General features: G+C 38.9%; 1 protein-coding gene across 1 annotated transcript in view; it reads left to right on the top strand.

Annotated features, from left to right (window-relative positions):
- Positions 1-22,884, top strand: part of LOC139954486 (uncharacterized) — a 31,877-nt gene that overhangs the window by 1,280 nt on the left and 7,713 nt on the right. Inside the window, exons 2-10 of the mRNA XM_071954301.1 lie at positions 13,290-13,695; positions 14,570-14,862; positions 15,194-15,596; positions 15,952-16,265; positions 16,961-17,163; positions 18,230-18,376; positions 20,447-20,541; positions 21,966-22,134; positions 22,499-22,726. Of these exons, the coding sequence (XP_071810402.1) occupies positions 13,290-13,695; positions 14,570-14,862; positions 15,194-15,596; positions 15,952-16,265; positions 16,961-17,163; positions 18,230-18,376; positions 20,447-20,541; positions 21,966-22,134; positions 22,499-22,726 (2,258 nt within the window). The remainder of the gene's footprint in view (positions 1-13,289; positions 13,696-14,569; positions 14,863-15,193; positions 15,597-15,951; positions 16,266-16,960; positions 17,164-18,229; positions 18,377-20,446; positions 20,542-21,965; positions 22,135-22,498; positions 22,727-22,884) is intronic.

The following is a 22,884-nucleotide window of genomic DNA, read 5'->3' as shown; positions in this document are numbered from 1 at the left end:
TTGATTGCTTATCCCGAACATCACATGGAAATTTGCTTGGTAATCCTATGTTAACCAACGAAGAAATTTCATGCTAAGCAATTTTATGTGCTCAGCAGCTCTATGAAATTGGCCCCATAACCCCGCAGTGGCCATGATTGTACATAACCCACGTTTTTTTTTCAGGACGAACGTGGGTAATTATCTGCACACGTTCGTCCTGGGGAAAAAAAGCCACACACCGGGGTCGACCCAGGGAAGCTAAACGAACGCACCCATTGTGTAGTCGCGCCCCGATTTGTACATGTATGGTATCAGGTTTAGGGTCCAGTAACTTCATTGTTCAATCATGTATCAGACGGACTGTCTTCACATCCCACCAAACTCAATTACTCTACCCCCTATTGCACCCAGATTTGTATGGTCTCAGGTTTAGGGTGCAGTAACTTCATTGCATATTCAAAGATGAGTTTGAATAAGAAAGAGATTTGTGCTGGTGTGATGTGTGGTAAGGGAATACAGTGTATGCTAATGAGATGGCAATAGGGGGGAGAGCAATTGAGTTTGGTGGGATGTGAACACAGTCCTTCTGAGAGCTTGTGTTGGATGCACACACCCTGTTTTTTGCTGTGCGGTTGTGTGGTCTTTTGAGACCACAGTTTTTCAAATATACATCTATGGAAAACTAACCTGAAATTTTGCTGTGTTAGCTTGTGCAAGCTTCATAATTGTATCAGTTGTGGTAGGCTTTTTTAGCCTAATAATTTGGCCAGCTTTGGAAAGAAAGACAGGTTGGAGGATAGACATCTACAATCGTGAGTTATTTCTTTAAAGACCCTGGACACTATTAGTAGTTGTAAAAGACCAGTCTTCTTACTTGGTGTCTCTCAACGTATGCATAAAATAACAAACCTGTGAACATTTAAACTCAATTGGTTATCGATCTTGCGACATCATAGTAACGAAAGAAAAAACACCCTTGTCACACGATATGTGCTTTTAGATGGTTGACTTTCGAGACCTCAAATTCTAAATCTGAGGTCTCGAAATCAAACTCGTGGAAAATTACCTCATTCTCGAAAACTATAGTCACTTCAGAGGGAGCCGTTTCTCACAATGTTTTATACTATCAACCTCTCCCCCTAACTCGTTACCCAGTAAGGTTTTATGCTAATAATTATTTTGAGTAACTACCAATAGTGTCCACTGCCTTCACATCAATTTATTTATTCAAATACATCTATGGTAAAACCAACCTGAAGTTTTGCTGCGTTTTTTTTGCAAGCTTAATAATTTTATCAGCTGTTATATGCTTTAGTTTTAACCTAATACATTTGGCAGCTTTGGAAAGGGAGACAGGTTGGAAGATAGACATCTACAATCGTGAGTAATTTCTTTAAATCAATTCTTTTATTCAGGAATCCCCTATTATAAAACCCCCGAGTTTACATTACAAATCTTGGAAACTTGTACAAATTTAGAAAGTCAATTTGCAATTTGTTGTTTTGGAAGTTGGTGGATTTTTGGGGGGTTGAAAAATATCTCCCTTGTGAAGTGAAGTATAATTTCAAAGATATGCGATTATTGTGTATTGAAGTGTATAATGTGTTTTGTAGCCTAAAACATGGCCTAATTTGGCTATTCAATATTTCAGATGGCCCGTATTTGAAGTGTGGAGTTGGCGCTAAAAAGTATTCCAGGAGGAACCACTGGTTCAGATTGATGTGCGAGAAGTACAAATGAAGAGTTTGGGATTGAACATTGAACTTTAACTGAACTGCAAGACAGCCACTAAGAGCCAAGTGTTGTGTAAAGCATCGGAAACTGGTTTGAGTGAATTCTCGAGAGTGGAAAGTTCCTGGTTGGTGGTGGAGTATATATAGTTCATTGTAATATACCCTGGTGTCATGTGTTTTCAGTAGGATAACATGAAAATTGTTCACAATAAAAAACTAAACGATTAAAACAAAATCATCTATCCACTTTTTTTTACAATGACACTTACACTTCATCGTGTGTTGACATCTTAAAAGTTTTGTTTTTCTGTTGCGAGGTATAATCCATTATTTACAGTGCCAATGCATGTACGACATTGGAGCAATGTCATATGTTTTCAAACCTTTCATTTGGTTGGTATTTTATTGAATATTCAGAAGCTAGTATGGCGTGCAGAATAAATAAAAAGCTCATTTAATTACTATTAAACAAATTTAATTACATTTGTGTCCCAAGAAATATGGCTGTTGGTTAGAATCCGGAGATATCGCAAGGCATGACAGTAAAGCACAAACACTTCAAATTAAACAATCTGTTTTCCCCCATTTCAGACCAGCAAATTTTGGTTTCAGGAAGTAAGAAAACAATCTGTTATATTTTCTCTCTAATGTAGACATATTATTTATTCGGGAAGTGGTTAGGTTTTTTTCCACAATAACTGAGTCACTAATTCTGCAAGGAGATGGAAATCTCAGTCATTTCGACCAGTTGAAAGTGATAATTTAAATTGCAATTATTTGTATACTAAAGTCATACTGACCCCAAACTTGAGACTTAATTTAAATTGGAAGTTTTGTGAGTAAAACCAATAGTGTAAATCGAGGAATTCTCTCTGAAGTTTATTCATTTTATTATGGACCACGATTGTTCTGGTAGTGTATTCCCATCAGGAATTATTATTACCCTGGTTTTAGGAGATATATTTAAAAAAAAAAATATTTAAAAAGACCACCATATCTTACTACGAAATATTGATAAACGTTTAGAGGGAATGGTGGCTCTAAAGATTTTCAGTTCGAAATAAGAATTATTTAGAAATTTGAAAACTTGTCTAAATGTCCGTTTCTTGATTTAGAGCAGAGTTAATTGCTCCATCTGAATGACTTCCTGGCATGTGTGAAAAACAGTGACCATCAAACGCTTGTTCTCCCAAGCATTACCGCGAACGCGCCCTTATTACCCCCGTTAATTAGACATTTTTTAAGAAGTCGAGGCCAGATTTCCAAAGTTGCTTGTAATTAAAAAATACCGATATCAAAAACAATGGTTTGTCACGATTAAAGGGTTTGGGTACTCTTTGTACGACACAAGACACAAACATCCACAGATTTACATTAAATTTACATGGTTTAAAGATAACGATGATAGAAAGCTTCCCTAAAAATATTACTTATACTGAGGTACTGTAGTTTCTGATAAATGAGTAAAACAATTTCACCCAAATTATTGTCGTCTGAGTGAGACAATATTTTAGCGTACGGATTTACGCAACTCTCCTGAAAACATTGCTCTGTGGTTTCACTTAAAAAACAAAACAAAAAACCCTTCACATTGAGTAGGGGTCAAGTCATGGCCAAAAATGGATCGACAAAATGTATCTAAACCCTTTTTAGGATGGTATTATTTACACTTTTTTGGGGGACAGCTGGAAAATGAAGTGTTTTATTGGTACATGTCAACTTGCATAAAATATAGCGGTAGTTATTTTCTGAAACAATATGTTGCTCAGCAACGAACAACACACGCCGAGTTGGAAACAGCACGTCCTCTTCACGTTTTCTCATGTTGAACGGCATGCGGGGTTCGGTTCTGCGTTTTCATCATTTTGAAATAATTATGCGGCCTTAGTTGACTGCCCAACCCTTTTATTAAAAAAACAATAATAATAATAATAACTGGTATTTGCAGTAACAGTAAAAAGAAAGTATCACGTAATAAATAGCACTATACTACAATGCACAAGACAGCGAGTAAACGCATCTGCCGAAGTGTGATGGGCATTATATTTCAACTGAAAGAAAACGTACAGGGACATTTAAATGACACAACTAATTACACTAACTTATAAAGCGCGCATTCTTACTTAATTACTTGAGGCGCCGCCATAACACATCTTCTACAAAGTACCAAAACTCGATAGAAGGCATTGCATGATGATGAGGTTTAAGAGATTCAATTTTCTTAAAATGTTGTTCTTGAGAACTTGTCTTTTCTACCACCACGTAAAAGATTTCGAATTTCGGGGATTACGTACGAAGATCTTGCATGCTTGTTAGGTACTACATGAGAAGGTAGGACACCAGACGAATGTTAAATTAACTTAAAGTGAACAAAATTGGAAACCAGAATTTTCACTTGATGTATCCCAACATCAATGCATAATATAACAATATATGTTTGAGTAATTACCAATAGTGTCCACTGCATTTTTTGAGTAGTTACCAATAGTGTCCAGTGCCCTTTAATTCAGTGTTGTGGTGCACTCATTTTCAAATAAACATAAAAAGTCCTATTATATGAAAGTTAGAAGAATCTGACTCTGAAACTTATCTTGAACAGGTTCATATTTAACTGTATTTTTTTAGATTTGGTTATTTTTCAAATTTACAGCTTAAAATTGTCATTATGGTCTGTAAATTGCTCTCGAAACAGGATTTTAAAGCAACAAATTTTTGTTTTACCATTTTTTCCTCCAAATCGTGAAAAATATGCTGTAGATTTTACGACTCATTCTAATTTTGCTATGCTAACTTTTTTCAAAATGGATAAATCACACGTATTTATTGCATTATATCACACTCGTTGTCGTGTTTTAGTTTCAAGGGATACAACAATCTATCCCTTCCTTTTTTCGGTTGGTTTTTAGCAGCAAAGGATAAGCAAATCTATCCCTTCCACTTTTCAGCTTGACTTGAGCACCAAAGGATAAACAAATATATCCCCTCCTCTTTTTGGCTAAGTTTGTGCACCCGATATTGACTTTGTTCTCCCAAAGGTATTTTATTGAGAAAAACAGTATAGTTTTAACATTTTGAAAACATCTTCAAGAAAAGTTGCTATATATTACCAAAAACAGTACAAAACTACAAATTGTTTATTTAATTGTGAACCTGTTTGTATTTGGTTACTTGCCAAGTATCTTAAAATATTCATTATGGTCTGAGAATTGCTCTCGAAACAGGATTTTAAAGCAATCAGTTTTTGTTTTACCATTTTATCCTCCAAATCGTGAAAAATATGATGTAGATTTTACAAATCAATCAAATTTTGCTATGCTAACGTTTTAACCCTTTAGTCCCTGCACCGCCCGAGTTTGCTGAAATCCAATTTCTCAAGATTCTTGCAGTAAATTACTGGAATCGTAGTTCAAATTTTAAAAGATAGCCATGGCTTAATGTGTATGCAAAATTTTTAACCCATTCGGTAATAGTACAAGTTCTCATGGGAACAATAAATGCCTCTCGTTAAACGGCTACGGTAATTTTTATGGCGAATATTTTTGTGCACGGATAAAATGAACACAATAGTTTTTCAAGGCTTTTGTCTGGCTCAATGCTCATACTGATTAAAGGAACATGTTGCCTTGGATCGGACGAGTTGGTCTATGAAAAGCGTTTGAAACCGTTTGTTATGAAATGCATATGGTTAGAAAGATGTTTTAAAAGTAGAATACAATGATCCACACAAGTAGCACTCAACATTGTACGGTTTTCATTTTACGTCGCGGACTAACACGGTCGGCCATTTATGGGAGTCAAGTTTTTGACCCCCATAAATGGCCGACCGTGTTTGTCGACGAGGTAACACGAAAACCACGCAATTTCGAGGCATAGTTGTGTAGATCATTGTATTCTTCTTTTACAACATCTTTCTAACCATACCGATTTTATAACAAACGGTTATAGAACGCTTTTCAAAGACCAACTCGACCGATCCAAGGCAACGTGTTCCTTTAAATGCGAAGGCGTTAATTTTCGACAATATTATCATAAATGATGAACAGTTTCCTGTTTACTAATGAGCGTTTTATTTTTCGTAAGAGCTAAATTATTTCATCATCATTAGCTTCGACAAGTCAACTGTGAAGGGAGAATTAATAACGATCTATAACAACTAGATATATTAACAAATGCGTAGACCTACTAATGACTATCGAGTTTTCTTTTGATGTTCCTTTTTTTTCTACAAACACAAGCTAGTGAGGTTTCCTCGTACCGCATACAGTGTATCGCTATAGGCGGCTGAGCGGTACAGTGGCTAAATGGTTAAAAATAGATAAATTCCACTTATTTGTTACAATATATCGCACATTTTGGCGTGTTTGAGTTTCAAGGGATAAATAAATCTACCCCTCCTTGAGCAGCAAAGGATAAACAAATTTATCCCTTCCACTTTTCAGCTTGATTTGAGCACCAAAGGATAAACAAATCTTACCCTCCTTTTTCTTGCTAAGTTTGTGCACCCGATACTGAGTTTGTTCTCCCAAATATATTTCATGGAGAAAAACAGCATAATTTCAACACTTTGAAAACATCTTTAAGAAAATTTGCTATATATTACTAAAAGGGCAAAAAATAAAAAATCATAGTTAATTGTGAACCTGTTCTTGAGTGATTACCAATAATGTCCAGTTCATTTAAAGCCATTATACACTTTCGGAACAGAAACAACAAAAAGTTCACAGATTTACAAATAACTTACAGGTTTACAGAAGAAAATATTGTTCCATGAAATGCTTTACTTTTTGAGAAAACATAAAGACAATTATCAATTCTCTATATCGAGAATTACGGATTTATTTTAAACACATGTCATGACACGGCGAAACGTGCGGAAACAAGGGTGGGTTATCCCGTTATTTTCTCCTGACTCCGTGACTGATTGAGCCTAAATTTTCACAGGTTTGTTATTTTAGGTTGTGATACACGAAGTATGGGCATTTGGACAATACTGTTTACCGAAAGTTTCCAATGGCTTTAAATAATAATATGTTAAGAGAGTGAGTGCTTCTGATGTCGCTGGGCGAGCGGATTGCCCGTAGACAGTACTTCAATTTCATCCGGATTCCTGGCTCTTAAGTCTGACTTGGCTTTATGAGTACCCTGTAACCGCATAGCTTCCTTCCTCCAACACAAGGCCTATAGTGAAACGGGAGAGAACATCTGCCCTTTTGAAGCTACTACGGTCAGCACCATTTGTGCTGAAGAGGTTGTCAATTATAAGCGAGGGTTTTTCTCTAATCACAAGATTGGCGAACAGGTTGTTTTGCAAGTGTTCGTGCCACCTGCTCCCAATTCCAAGGAGCCCACAACAATTGTAAATGCTGTAGGTTTCTTTACAAAGGAAAAGAAACCAATGACATTCATCTATTTACAAATATGAAGACAACAATGTATATTCTTATAAAACATGAGAGGTACACTCTTTTGAGCTATTAGTGTAAGTGTTTGTGTATGCTTGCACTATATGGTACTGGTATTTAAATACTAGTATACTAGTCAATACATACTCAAATAATGTCCATCGCCCGTTACGAAAAAGATTTTCGTGACATATAATTTTCGTGACATTGTGTTACTAATTTCTTAAAAAGTACCGCACCTCAGCAAGTAACATTTTCAGAGAAGCTTTCTACTATCATTATCACCAAACAGAGTCAGTTTAGTTTAACCAGACAACATTGTGTTTTGTGTAACAAAAAGGACCCACACCCTCTAAAGTGAATACTCAAAGTAAAATAGTTCAGTTACAAACATAATGTGTTATTGGTATTATTATATACGAACTTTTTATTGAGTACTGTTGGAAACTATATTTTGTTTTAAATACTCAATTGGTCGTCGAAGTTGCAAAATAATAAGCGAAGAAAAAAACACACCCTTGTCACAACAAGTTGTGTGCTTTCAGATGCTTGATTTCGATACCTCAAAATCTAACTCTGAGGTCTCGAAATGAAATTCATGGAAAATTACTTTCTCAAAAAACTACGTTACTTCAGAGGGAGCCGTTTCTCACAATATTTTATACTCTCAACGGCTCTCCATTGCTTGTTACCAAGGAAGTTTTGATGCTAAAAATTATTTTGTCTAATAGTATCTAGTGCCTTTAAGTATAGAAACCGGACTATTCACAGTTTTCTTGCTATAGTCTCGCTGCGGAGCAGAAAGGTCGATGTAACGTAGTAGGTTCAAGTGGATTTGTACCGGTAAATATATGCAGTCTAAGCCGTTTTCAAGCTTTTGATACCTTTCAGAGGATTCTTGTGGGGTTAAAGGTAATTGGATGTTTGATTTAATGGCTGTTCCGGATCATATTTCACGGAAAAGCAAAAGTCATTATAGATTTTCTTTATTTCGATTTTGAGATGCTTGTTTTATTTGATGTTGTCTCGTCTAAGATCTAGTCTTTGGTTCAACTAGTGGTATATATTTCCAGCAAGGCTTTATTAGTTAACATTGCTCGGCCAGGTTTTCAGCGAAATGTTTGTTTGGTTTCGTGTGTTTTGTTTTTAACCTATAAACATTACATGTTTTACGACCGGTGTCAGATGCAATTGTTTCCGCCATGCAATACTGTCCGCTCCGGACACTTTTGCATATGCAATCGTGTCCGGGGCTATGCAAAAACCCGTCCGGTGGACATGTACATGAATGTACATGTGCCCGCGTAAGCGAGCGGCATGCACTGAACCTACGTATTATTTTATGCAGCATGCTCGAGTATTCACTTATTTTATGATTGCAGCGAACACCCAACAGCCGAGCATTTCCCATGTCAGTCATGACATGCACTTGTAAAAATATGTCGGACGTGTTCCGTAGACCAATTTACTGCAAGGACGGTTTTGCACATGGGCGGACACAACTGCATATGCAAAATGTATCCGGGCGGACACAATTGCATTATGCAGCAGCGTCCGGGCGGACACGATTGCATATGCAAAACCGTCCGACGAACATTATCGCATATGCAATAATGTCCTCCGGATAGTATTGCACAGAGGACATAATTGCACGCGACACCGGCTGAACTTTGACATTACGGAGCTCTAGAAATGTCCTCTGACTTGACGAGATCATTAAATAATTCATTTATCTCAGGATAACGAAACCTGACGACAGGCTATGCGCAAGCCATTCTCATACAGAACCTCAAGACACATGCAATAGCACGCACGGCTTACCGTACTCCTTTTCTAGCGATCCGAACAATCAGCTGTATAAATAAAGAGCATTCAAAATTACATAAAGACAAATTAGACCAAGAAGAACTGGACATTAAGCAACTCGATGCCAATAACAGCACGGCACAGTTTCGTGGCTCTGCTTACCGCCGAATTCTGCGCTTACGATCACCATTCCCCGCTTACGTGCAAGTGCCGAATTTCTGCGCTAGAAGCATTGTTAGCGTAGAATGCATAGAAATGTGAAGTAAACGCACGCACAGAAGCCAAAATTTTCCATTACCCTGTGAAATACGCTTGCCGTAAGCACAGAATTCCCTGCCTCCGTAAGCGCCGATTCTGTGCTTACGGTAAGCAGAGCCATGAAATTGGGCCCAGATAGATCCATCATAATAAACAGTCTTGTCTTATTACTCGGAGGCCTTCAGTCTATATCAAAGGCCAAAAATTGACTCTACATCAGTGGCAACATTTCAAACTAGCTTAAAGGCATTGGCCACTATAGTAATTACTCATCAGAATATTGTAACGAGCAATGTAGAGCTGTTGATTGTATAATACATTGTGAGAAACGGCTCCCTCTGAAGCACAGAGTGTTTGAGCAAGATGTAATTTCGGCACTCACATATTAAAAGACTTGAGGCCTGAATCTTGTAATTATGCATCTGAAAGCATACAAATAACATGTGCAACAAGGGTGATTTTTTTCTTTCGTTTCTCTCTGGCAAATTCGATGACCTATTGAGTCCAAATTTTCCCAGATTTGTTATGTAATACGTTTGTTGGGGTACATCAAGTGAGGATACTGGTCTTTGACAATTCCAAAAGAGCTTTCTGCATGCAGAACCCCCACCCCAACCCCATCTATTACCTCAAAGGGGGAAATCACAAGTGGAAAACAAATATACGGGAGCTAATAGAATTAAACATTGTTGGCATTGTAGAAAGCCTGTAATCCACGCACTTCACTATGGACATAATTAATAACTCGACTGAGTGTCAACCACGCAACACCGACAGGACATGGTTGACAACTTGCAGAATTCACAAGCCGTGTTCAAATTAATGATTAATAACGGGTTTTTTTCCTGTCAATTTACGTTTTTAAGAAGTATCGCCCTCCAAAAACTTCAGGGGACAAAATACTAAACAATCCAGGGGTCGATTTCACAAAGGTAGTCCTAACTTAGGACTTATCCTATAAGCAATGCTAAGAGATAGGACTGGTCCTCAGGTAGGACCAGTAACTCATCCTAACTTAGGACTGGTCCTATCTCTTAGCATTGCTTATAGGACTAGTCCTAAGTTAGGACTACCTTTGTGAAATCCACCCCAGGGACACAAATACACATGGTTGGCAACTTTGCTTAAATAAACAAAAAACGCACCATGTTCAAAATAATGATGGATTACATGATTTGTTTTTCTTTTTCATTTACGTTTTGAAGAAGTACCGCTCTTCAAAAACTTTGGGGACAAAACACAAACAATCTGTGGACACACAGATGGTACATTCTTGCGTCGCTAGGCTACACTCCAGATTAAAAACAAAAAACAAAAGTTGTTCAATGCAGACTCAGTTGAAATGTCACCTGTGTGAATTAATTCTACAAGTGTCTGGCGCGAAGAAGGGGGAAGCTGTTGTTTCAGCAGAAAAATACAGCCCTGGAAATTAATCTTAAGATCAGACTGCTTTTATCGCATAACACGCTTGGTGCGACACTTGAAGGTGCCGCGGGCCAGAAGCCGCGGTCTTAGCGTAAAGAGATGTGGAAATTAACTGTTGCGAGCTAAATCTGGTATTTTATTTTTACTCTGTTTGATAGTGCTTTTTTAAATGTTTATTGCCAAAAAGCAATGCACTTGACCAGAAACCTTTCACTGAGAAGGCATTTATCATTCAGTCTTTTTTGTGTTTTTTATTTAACGAAAGTGTTTTATCCTTAAAAGTCAAGCAACGCTTGAGGTTAGATACTAGGCCATGACGAACAAACTGTGATGTACAAACCTTTTAACTCGATAAGTCTTTTGGGCATATTGTTAAAAACGTTTAGAGATATCTCAACTATAATTTGCACAACCTATATCTACCCATCTTCCAATAGGAAACTCCATTCAGTGGAGTGTTGTTGTACTTTGTCGACGAGTATTGTCGTAGTGCAAAAACTGCTTGGTCACGGGAATAAATATCAATCAAAACGGCTGCAAACCGAAATCAAATCAAATCCAATCCACTGATTTGTATTTTAAAACACGCATATTTGTTTTCTTATTACCCTTTCCTTCTTCATTTTATTTAATGTGACGTCATACACATATTAGGGGTGTCGGATAAGAGCATCGAACTCAAGCTCTGATGCTCCTGTTCAGCAGAGTGTGGGTTCGAATCCCGGTCGTGACACATGTGTCCCTTAGCAAGACACTTAACTATAATTGCTTCTCTCCACCAAGGGGTGAATGGGTACCTGTGAGGGCAAAGATCATAGATGGTTCTTGTGATTGGTTTAGCCGAGAAACGCATATATTGCGCACAGGCTGTATATATTCCCCAGGTAGCTGAGATGTTTAAGGAATGATTTTAAGGCCCAGTGACCAGGGGTTTGAGACACGTGTGAAAAGTGCTATATAAAACGGGTTGTTATTATTATTATTAATCTCTATGTGAACATTAAAAAACTACAAATCTCGTAACCATTATTAATCCTACATCACGATCTTTCAAATTAACCGAGATGATGGTGTATGCTTGACTACTTGACTTTCAACTGCTTATAGGTGAAGGCAAACTGCTGAAAATAAGAACTAAATTTGCGTCTTATAAATTGCACAATATGTAACAATCAGTCTGTCACCGCCTGACATAGGACGCAAGCCGCATGAGATAGCCTTTGTGTAGAATACAATATTTCAATGAAATCCCTCTATTTATGGCAGAATATTCTAAGTGCTAGCTTCATTGTGTCGTCTTTGAACGAAGTACTTTATAAGGTTAATTTGACTAATACTCCGTGTTTCATATACGAAGGTATTACTACATTTAAAGTAATTTTTTTATAACGTCAGTGATGGCATTATGGGGATTTATAATTTTGTTGAGAAATTCGAACGTAGGTCGACTATTCTTTTGCAAAATCTAATCACGTTTTGACAGCTTTGAAGAATATGCACAGAACAAAAGGGCTGTCCGCATTGTGACTGCAACAGAGAGCATACTCGTGTCTGCAAGTGTCTTGGGAATCACCCGTAATTAAGTTTCGCGTCGGGAACAATTATTTTGCAAGTTCAAGTCACTTAATAAAAAAAAAAAAACACGAACTCCCGTATCTAAAGGGAATTTGAAATAAACCTCGTACAAAGAACTGCTTGAAATCTTTAATTTATCGTCCAACTGAACTGATGACAGTAAAGAGCAAGTTCGAGTGTGCACAATGGTTAACTAAAGGTTGACCATTTTGACTCGAACCCAGGCTGGTCGACCATTGGTTGACTACTGGGGTCGACCATATGGAACCATCCTCGAGCCCATGGTTTCTTCACTGGTCCCAACAGCATGTTACATTCTAACATGTGTTAAGCGCAGAGGGGAACCAGTGACACTTTAGAGTAAAGGTGGACGGTTGACTAGACTTGCTCCGAGTCGTTCGGGTGAGTACGTCATTGCGCATGTGCGTTGCTAGTCTGTGGTCGACCACTGTTGGACTAAATGTGCGCACTCGAACTTGCTCAAAGTTGTAGTTTTATACTAGACATTGAAAATTCACGGGTTTCTTCAGCGAATATTGATGTTCCCATAAAGCACCTTGTAAACCCTTATGAGGTGCTAACTAATTGGGGCTCAAAATTCATCACTGCAATAACCTATCTTTCTGAAAGTTTGTATATACTCAGCGCCTTGAGTATACCTTGTTTGGTAGATACGTGCGCTATATATTATAAGGTTTCGATATTATGCGAGTATATGTAAAAATACACATTCATACCGGACATGTAAAAGGGTCCACGGTTCGGGATGGTTGCACATTTAAAACAGCAAAACGTGTACAAACCCAATGGGTGCTGTTGCAAAAATAAGTATTAACAAAAGAGGGATAGGATTTGAAACTTTGCATGGTGGCAATACGACATGGAAAGGTTTGCGGTAACACCATGTAATGCCTACGTCTATATGAGTTGAGATGGTTGTGAAAAGAACCGTTGGTTTCAACTCGACGTTTCGATCAGTATGCTCTGATCGTCTTCTGGAGAAAGCTGGGATAAGAGGTCCACGGTTGCAGCCGCATACAAGCTTGAATGAGTGTCTAATTTACTGAACTGAATGATTTTTTTTATTGCTGTGCATTCTCTCAAACAGGCTGTGACGAGAAAACCTACTGTTACCACGATGGTGTTTGCGGGTATGGTCCAGGTGACAACGAGACGTCAATATGCCTCTGCACACCCCAATATTGCGGTCCCCGATGCCAGTTTGTCTCCCCGTGCGTCAACGGCGGATCATGTGCCATTCACGCGGACAGCACTGGGGTGACTCTGAGCTGCGATTGCCCCGTCAACTTCACCGGGCGGTTGTGCGAGCACTATCACGCCTGCTCGTCGGATCCGTGCCCGGGCAATCGCCGATGTGAGATTGATGACCTGAATCATTATAGATGTCTGTGCTTGGATGAAGGGTATCACGGTTCGAAGTGTGACGTTTACAACGTATGCCACGAGTCACCTTGTCTAAACGGCGGTGACTGCATCTTTGCAGGCCACAACAGGTGAAGATAAAAATAAATGAAGCAAATTAGAACCTAACGGGCTTTTCAATGGCCACTATTGGTAGTTACTCTTCCCTTTGGGGCAATGGGCACTATTGGTAGTTACTCTTCCCTTTGGGGCAATGGTCACTATTGGTAGTTTTGGGGCAATGGGCACTATTGGTAGTTACTCTTCCCTTTGGGGCAATGGGCACTATTGGTAGTTACTCTTCCCTTTGGGGCAATGGGCACTATTGGTAGTTTTGGGGCAATGGGCACTATTGGTAGTTAATCTTCCCTTTTGGGGCAATGGCAACTATTGGTAGTTACTCTTCCCTTTGGGGCAATGGCAACTATTGGTAGTTACTCTTCCCTTTGGGGCAATGGCCACTATTGGTAGTTACTCTTCCCTTTGGGGGCAATGGCAACTATTGGTAGTTACTCTTCCCTTTGGGGGCAATGGCAACTATTGGTAGTTACTCTTCCCTTTGGGGGCATTGGCAACTATTGGTAGTTACTCTTCCCTTTGGGGGCAATGGCAACTATTGGTAGTTACTCTTCCCTTTGGGGCAATGGTAACTATTGGTAGTTACTCTTCCCTTTGGGGCAATGGCAACTATTGGTAGTTACTCTTCCCTCTAAAGCAACGTAGTTTTTCACACAAAATAAGGGCCTAACTTTTCACCCAATTTATGAAAAGAATTCAGGCTTAGAAGCCTGTTATTGGCATATAAAATGTGTGCACCGATGGTGTTTTTTTCTTTCAATGTACTCTTGCAACTTCGATGACCATTTGAGTCATAATGTTCACTGGCCTATCTTTTTTTCATGTTGGGATGCACTGAGTTAGAGTGTTCAGTGTCTTCAGGGCCTGTCTTTTCTTTCTAATGTACAGGTCTGTTTGCGAGTGCAGTCCCAACAGCACTGGTTATTACGGAGTACGTTGTGAGCAGTTTGACTTCTGCCTCACGTCACCATGCAATGCAGGGACGTGCCTTCAAGACCCCAACGGTGGCTTGAACGTAACCTGCGTGTGTGACGGGTTACACTATGGTAACTTCTGCCAGTATGAGGACCAATGTGTGAGTTCACCGTGCTACAACGAAGGGCAGTGTTCAACACTGGAGACGGGGGGTTACAGCTGCGATTGCCCGCCAGGATACCACGGGAATAGATGTTTTCTGTCAGGTAATAGCCGTCCAATTAGACAAATGGTTGCATACCTTTAAAACTTTTATTAATGGTTCCACCCCCGGTACAAAAGTCCCTGAACTCTCACACCTGAGAGAAATGAACAGATTTTTGTTTAAAACTACAAATGTTTACCTTTATTTAACCGGGGAGGTAGACTTAGCTTCGCGAGTACCTTGTTTGGTAGATACGTGCGCTATTAAGACTAGAACCATGGAGCTCCATTATAAAACTAAAAATAAGTTTTGTAGCTTAACCATTTCAATTTGACTGTTTATGTCTAGTATAGCCATCCATCCATAATGGTATCTCATTATTTGCCAAACAGTGTGTTCCTTCACATTTTGTCGCAATGACGGTACCTGCTTCGTGAACAAAGATGGCGACCCACTCTGCTGGTGCACAAACGAATACTACGGTGCCGTCTGCGAGAGTCTAAACCCGTGCCTCAAGAGCGACCTCTGCCAGAACGGTGGAAACTGCACCGATGTTTCAGGGGCCTCGTTCAGCTGCGACTGTGCCGTGGGTTGGAACGGATTTCTCTGCCGGCAAGTTGACCGGTGTGTCTCGAGTCCGTGTCAGGAGAACCAGACGTGTGTTTCTACCATGGGGAGCTATACATGTAACTGCAGGACGGTTGGATACTACGGAGCCCACTGCACGGAGTATGATGCTTGCACCGATACACCGTGCCTGAATGGAGGGCGATGTATTTCAGGGAGAGATACAGAGTAAGGGCACTTTTTTTTATACAATTCAGCAATTATGTGTTCATTTGTTTCTGTTGGACTGTGTATAGTGGGGTCGTTTATGTGCGTTGATAGTTTTACGAGAACACTCGGGACCTACAGCTTTACGTCCCATCCGAAGGACGAAGCGTCTTGGTTATGTATCCTGCATAAGGACACAAGTGTCAAGACTGAGATCCTAAAACACACTCCGCTGATCAGAAACACCAAAGCTTGAGTCACATCTTAACCGCTAGTTCTCGACACGCCACGGTTGCGTGCATTAAGACACTGTTTTGTGAATGCAAACCAAACTTCTGCCTTTCAAATAGTAAACTGTGTTCATTTTCCAACTTAGATACACGTGTGACTGCACCCCACACGATTACCCAACTGGCTACCACGGGACTAACTGCGAGTTGTTCGAGCCGTGCTCCGAGCATCTTCACGGGGTGTGTTCGTACCACGGCGACTGTGAGTTCAAAGACTCGGAACCAGGCTACGAGTGCACACAGTGTGACGAGGGTTTCTACGGGACGCGATGTGAACGCTACGATAGCTGTCACAGCAAGCCGTGTCTGAACGGCGGCCAGTGTATTCCGATCTACTTATTCCAGGACCACTGGTGTAATTGCTCGTTGCAGTATACAGGGAAGAATTGCGAAAAAACAGGTAAATATTATGTACCCCATGCTCAATCGACACAAGCGCTCTAGCTTAAACTAGGCCTAACCCCCGCTTTCCTTGAGCATCTATATTCCAAGACCACTCCTGGAATGGTTCGCTGCAAACAGGGGAAACACCCGGTAAATATTTATTTACATGCCATGCTCAATCACTAGCTTACACTAGACCTCACCCCGGCTTTCCTGGCATCATAACGAGAAATCTTTTGAGACACTCAGGCAACTGAAAACACTCAATAGGCAACAGGTTGTTTTCTGGCAACTTTGATGACCAGTTGACCTCAAATTTTCACAGGTGCATGATGATACCCCAAGGATACTTGTCTTCGAAATACACTGCCCTTAACATAATTTGACTGAGTGACTCAAAGCGTGGACAGAGTAAAGTTTGGTTTCTTAAATCCAAGAATAAGCTGTGTCTTTTACGTACAGTTTTGTTTTGTTTTAATTACTTACAGTTTTGTTTAGTTTGACATATCATTTTTGTTCTGATGTGTTTTATAATTGCACTTTCTGTTTTATGTTTTGCTTTTTACTTATTTCGTATTAAGCGCTTTGAGGCATAATGAAGGCGCTATAGATCTTTACCATGGTGCAGCCATCTTGAATTTCTCCCATTGACGTCAATGTAACCAAACCGAGGCTGGAAGAACAAAATATATTATGATTGTATTATTACAGTAACATGCAACAACGGACATCCCAGCGTGACTGTTAGTACAAAAGGGGCGTACGTATGGCCTGACGTTTTGATCAAAGAGACCGGGTCGCTCCCGTGTGAAGTCGGTGATGGCTTTGCTACGAGGCAGTGTGAAGCCGTGATATCATCCGGCAACGTCCTCGGTACATACTGGCTATCTCCTGATACATCAGCATGCCATATGGTAGGAGTTCAATTCATAAAGAAAGTCAGTAGATGAAATTTTCATTTGAAATGAAGGTATCACTCCAAAAATGATTTAACTTTGAAGTAATGTGCAGTATGGGATAAAATAATATTATTTATGAAGGAAACCTAAGAAATTGCAATCGAGTTGTAAAAGGCCCTCGTGCCACGCCACTCGGATAGCGATATGAAGCTGGCCATCAGGCCACGGACGCCTGTCAGTGTATTCAAACTCATAATTATAAAGTAACACAAGGCAACTGTTGTCCATGTGTAATGGTGGCCAACTTGGTACATGTAATTCAAATCGCTCTTGACATAATAATGGTTAAAGACCAGTCTTCTCACTTGGTGTATCTCAACATATGCATAAAATAACAAACCTGTGAACATTTAAGCTCAATCGGTCGTTGAAGTTGCGAGATAATAATGGGAACAAAACAATCATGCCACACGAATTTGTGTGCTTTCAGATGCTTGATTTCGAGACCTCAAATTCTAAATCTGATGAGGTCTCGAAATCAAACTTGTGGAAAATTACTTCTTTCTCGAAAACTACGTTACTTCAGAGGAAGCCGTTTCTCACGATGTTTTATACTATCAACAGCTCCCCATTACTCGTTACCAAGTAAGGTTTTATGCTAATAATTATTTTGAGTAGTTACCAATAGTGTCTACTGCCTTTAAATAAAGTTTACGATTTTGAAATGCCGTATTTTTTCACAGACATAAACTATACCGATAAGACATGCATGTATCATTCGAGTTGTTTTTATTCAATCTCTACACCTGCTGTATAAATAATGACTGTCCTGTCTTTGAAATAGCAAACCAGGTGGTTTCTATAGACATCTCTTTATCTCCATATCAATGAATAAACATTATTGCCAATACATTTTGTTCATGTCCTATGCCGAGATAAGCAAACAGAAGTGCTTATTATTTTGCTTTAAGTTATATCTATATCTTGAGAAGAGTAGTATGAAATAAATGTTAAATTTAACTAACAAATTTAATTGAATGTGTATTTTCAATGAAACCTACAAATAATCATATTTTCTCAGGTCAACCTAACCACAGAGGTAGCCAAGAACTTCACGTACTATTTACTGCATACTACGAGCAATGCTGAGGATATGTACCAAGAGGAGCTGACGTCATCGACTGACCTGCTGCTCGCAATCATAATCTACGCCTACGTTGACCTTAACGTAAATCCCAACAAATCTAATCCATTATAGCTTAGGGTATGATGGTAATCTGTTCTCTATAACTGTTTTGTGAATGTCAAATCTGCAGTGATTGTACTGCTTCTCAGACGACAAGGGGAATAAATCTCTAAAAGATCAACATGTCAAAGATTAAAAAAAAAAAAAACTACTTCGCTCTAGTAGAATAAACAAGACAAGTTCTCATGAGAACATAATCTACCCAGCAAGTAGATATGCAAATGGTGTTACTGCAAACTATATAGTTTATTGATACTTTAAAGGCAGTGGATACTATTGGTAATTACTCAAAATAATTGTTAGCATAACACCTCACTTGGTGACGAGTAATGGGAAGAGGTTGATTGTATAAAACATTGTGAGAAACGGCTCCCTCTGAAGTGGCGTAGTTTTCGAGAAAGAAGTAACTTTCCACGAATTTGATTTCGAGACCTCAAGAGGTCTCGAAATCAAGCATCTGAAAGCACACAAGGGTGTTTTTTCTTTCATAGCTATCTCGCAACTCCGACGACCAATCGAGCTCAAATTTGCACAGGTTTGTTATTTTATGCATAAAAAATGTTGAGATACACCAAGTGAGAAGACTGATCTTTGACAATTACCAAATAGTGTCCAGTGTCTTTAAATCAAATATGTCTGTCTAAATAGTATTACAGATTACAATAGTATTGTCATCCAAGTCAGCTGTTAGCTTTATCAATTTTCTGCTCACAAGAGACCTGGGCCCAATTTCATAAAGCTGCTTAAGCACAAAAATTTGCTTAGCATGAAATTTCTGCCTCGATAAAAACAGGATTACCAACAAAATGTCCACATGATTTTCAGGATTCAGCAAACATCAGCTGAATACCAGTAACAAGCAATATGCAACACATGGACATTTTGTTGGAAATCCTGTTTTTATCAAAGAAGAAATTTCAAATTTTTGTGCTTAGGGCTGTAGCTCTATGAAATTGGGCCCAGGTTTTAACAATGCAACCACCATCTTCTTTTGTTTGTGTAGTAAATATAAAATATACATTATTAGTACATGATTGGTTTGAATAAATGGATCGCACATGACCTATTTTTCCCAACATATGCATGGAATAAGAAAATCTGTAAAAATTCGGATTCAACTGGTCATCAAAGTTGCATAATGAAAAAAAACCACACACACACACAAAATCTGTGTGCTTTCATATGCCTTAAAACACTATGCCTTAAATTACCTCTTTCGCAAAAACTACAATACTTCAGAGGAAGGCATTTCTGACTGTGTTCTATACTATCGACAGCTCTCCATATGCTCGTTACCAAATAAGTTCCTATGCTAACAATTATTTTGAGTAATTACCAACATTGTCCAGTGCTTTATTTTGGGTCTTAATCGAAGAGAGATCACTGAAATATGTATACGAATGCAAGGCCTACTTGAGGCCCTGATACATAACGTACCGTGAATATTTTTGATTTGATTGCCAGCGATGCAAAACACTTTTCTTGGACTCAAGATAACATCGCCTTGTCAAACTTAAAGGAACACGTTGCCTTGGTTCGGGCGAGTTGGTCCTTGAAAAGCGTTTGGAATCGTTTATTATAAAATGCATATACGATTAGAAAGATATTTTAAAAGTCGAATACACTGATCCACACAAGTATCACTCGAAATTGCGTTGTTGTCCTTTAACCTCGTCGACAAACACGGTCGGCCATATAGGGAGTCCAAATTGTTGACTCCCATAAATGGCCGACCGTGTTAGTTCGCAGAGTAAAAGGAAAACCACGCAATTTCAATCCAAATGTGTGTGGATCATTGTATTCCACTTTTAAAACATCTTTCTAACCATATGCATTTCATAACAAACGGTTTTCAAACGCTTTTTATAGACCAACTCGTCCAATCCAAGGCAACGTGTTCCTTTAAGATGGAGACCAAAATACAAAACATGATTGTTATTCACTGCATATAATGGGATCAGCCACAAGATTCAACGTTCGAAAGATAACCATCTTTGACACGTTCATGTACGTGCTCGTCATGCTTTCTGCATTTCTCTTTGACTCTTATAGTTTGCCAATGACGTCATGGTGTGCATGAGTAATATATTGGAAGTCAACGAAACGATTATTCGAGACAGCTCTGTTGAGTCGGAGACCAACACAAAGTTAGTGCCAAGTCCTATGTTATTTGTTGCACTATACCGTAAAGACCGTATGGGATATCACATTTCACTTTTTGTAAATAATAATAATAATAATAATACAAGGTATTTATAAAGCGCTCTAACTAACAGGGGAAAGTACCACAGCGCTGTACACACAAAATAAACAAAGAGCAAAGAATAAATAAAAGCAAGCAAATCAGTTGAACAGGTGGGTTTTGAGAGATTTCTTGAAGGCTGCTAGTGAGCTAGAGTGGCGGATGCTGTGAGGTAAATCATTCCAGAGTTTGGGGGCAGCAGCGTGGAAGCTTTTTTGTACGACACACAGCACAATTTCCACACTTACACGGTTTGAAGATGATGATATTAGAAAGCTTCTTTTAAGATATTGCTTGCTGACGTGCTGTGTTTTTGAGAAGTAATCAAAACATTGCACGACAACAACTTTCGTCTCCGGAGACTAAAATTAGTTTTGCAGGAATCGCTTTTACGCGGGTCTCCTGAAAACATTTCTCTGTGATTCTCCCTTCTTTTTTTTTTTAAAAATTGACGACTGATTGAGTTAAAATTGTATTTCATACATCTTCGTTCATAGTGGCTAGGGATTCAGCTATGGCCAAAAAACTTGAAATACAAAAGGTACATAACCATTTGCAAGGGGTATTTTTTACGGTCGTATTTGAATTAACCGAACCCTAGTTGACAAAAGTGTTGTTTCTTGAAGCTGAAAAAGTCATTGCAAACTCATGTGAGCATTGCTCAAGCTTGTTTCAACCCAATTAATTGTTTCGTGAACTACAAAGTACCACTGACTTCTCCCGTGGTCTAATGCTGCATTTAGATTAAAGAGGCCTTCTATTGTATCTGACTCATTCACTTTAAAGGCACTGGACATTGGTAAATTGTCAAAGACCAGTGTTGTCACTTTATGTATCCCTACATTGCATAAAATAACATATCTGCGAAAATGTCGAATCAATATTGTCATCGAAGTTGCAAGAGAAAAACTTAAGAACAATTCACCCTTGTTGGCCAAAAATGTGTGTGCTTCCAGATGCCTAAAAAAGGTTTCACGCCCGAAGTCTTTTAATATGAGAAACTACCTCTTTCTAAAAAACTACGTTACTTCAGAAGGAGCCGTTTCTCACAATTTTGTTTTACTATCAACAGCTCTCCACTGCTTGTTAACAGGTAGGGTTTTTATGCTCTTAATGGGAGACTTTCAGGACGCTTGGTGGCAGCAGACCTACCAGGTAAAATCCATTGTTCGCGATAATGTGCGCCCGCTCAGAACTACGTAAACAATGGAAATTTACCTGGTAAGTCTGCTGCCACCTAGCGCCTCAAAGTCCATTATTTTGAGTAATTACCAAATGTAAATGTGCCTTTAATAATACTATGTTATTTCTATATGATCTGGAACCCAGACTCCTGTCAGTGATAGACTCATTTGCAGAGAACACAGTCCTGAGTACGAATGACTCGAAAGCTGAACTCATAACGGACAATATTGAGATTACGATCAATGACGTACCCATGGATCAGGCCTTGACAACGGGCTCTGATTTCCAGTCGTCACTGCCCAACTCTAGCGGGGTAAGTCATTCAACTCAGATTACCTTTAGTTCCATACTTCTATGAAAATAGCGACAACCAGTCTTCTCACTTGGTGTATTTCAACATATGCATAAAATAACAAACCTCTGAGAAAATTGAGCTTAATTGATCGTCGAAGATGTGATATAATAATGAAAGAAAAAACACCCTTGTCACACGAAGTTGTGTTCTTACTCGAAAACTACGTCACTTCAGAGGGAGCCGTTTCTCACAATGTTTTATACCATCAACCTCTCCCCATAACTCCTTACCAAGTAAGGTTTTATGCTAGTTATTTTTTATGTTGAGTAATTACCGAATTTAGTGTCCACTGCCTTTAAAGTATAATATCAATTCTTTCTAGGTTTTTATGAAGATTCCAGCCGAAGCTTTCCTAGAGTCCCGAACCACAGGAGATGAAATCGACTCTGTTCGAGTGAATTATGTGATCTTGTCAAATACAAAGCTCTTCATACCCACTGATGGTGAGTCGTCTGAAGTGAGTTATGGCTATGCCGTATCGGCTAACATCATCGGTAAGACAGTGACAGGTCTGAAGGAGCCAGTTACCATCAGCCTACCGGTGGACAACGTAAGTATTATAAGTCTTTATAAACTTATAAAGTATTATGACTTAAATTGATATCAAAAATCTAAAAGAAATCTTAAAGGCTGTGGACCCTATTGGTAATTACTAAAAATAATTATTAGCATAAAACCCCAATTGGTAACGAGTTATGGTGAGAGGTT

This window comes from Asterias amurensis, chromosome 2, assembly GCF_032118995.1.
Source record: "Asterias amurensis chromosome 2, ASM3211899v1".
NCBI classification, from domain to species: Eukaryota; Metazoa; Echinodermata; class Asteroidea; order Forcipulatida; family Asteriidae; genus Asterias; species Asterias amurensis.
Note: the sequence above shows the minus strand (reverse complement) of the source record. Positions and strands in the feature narration are given on the sequence as shown.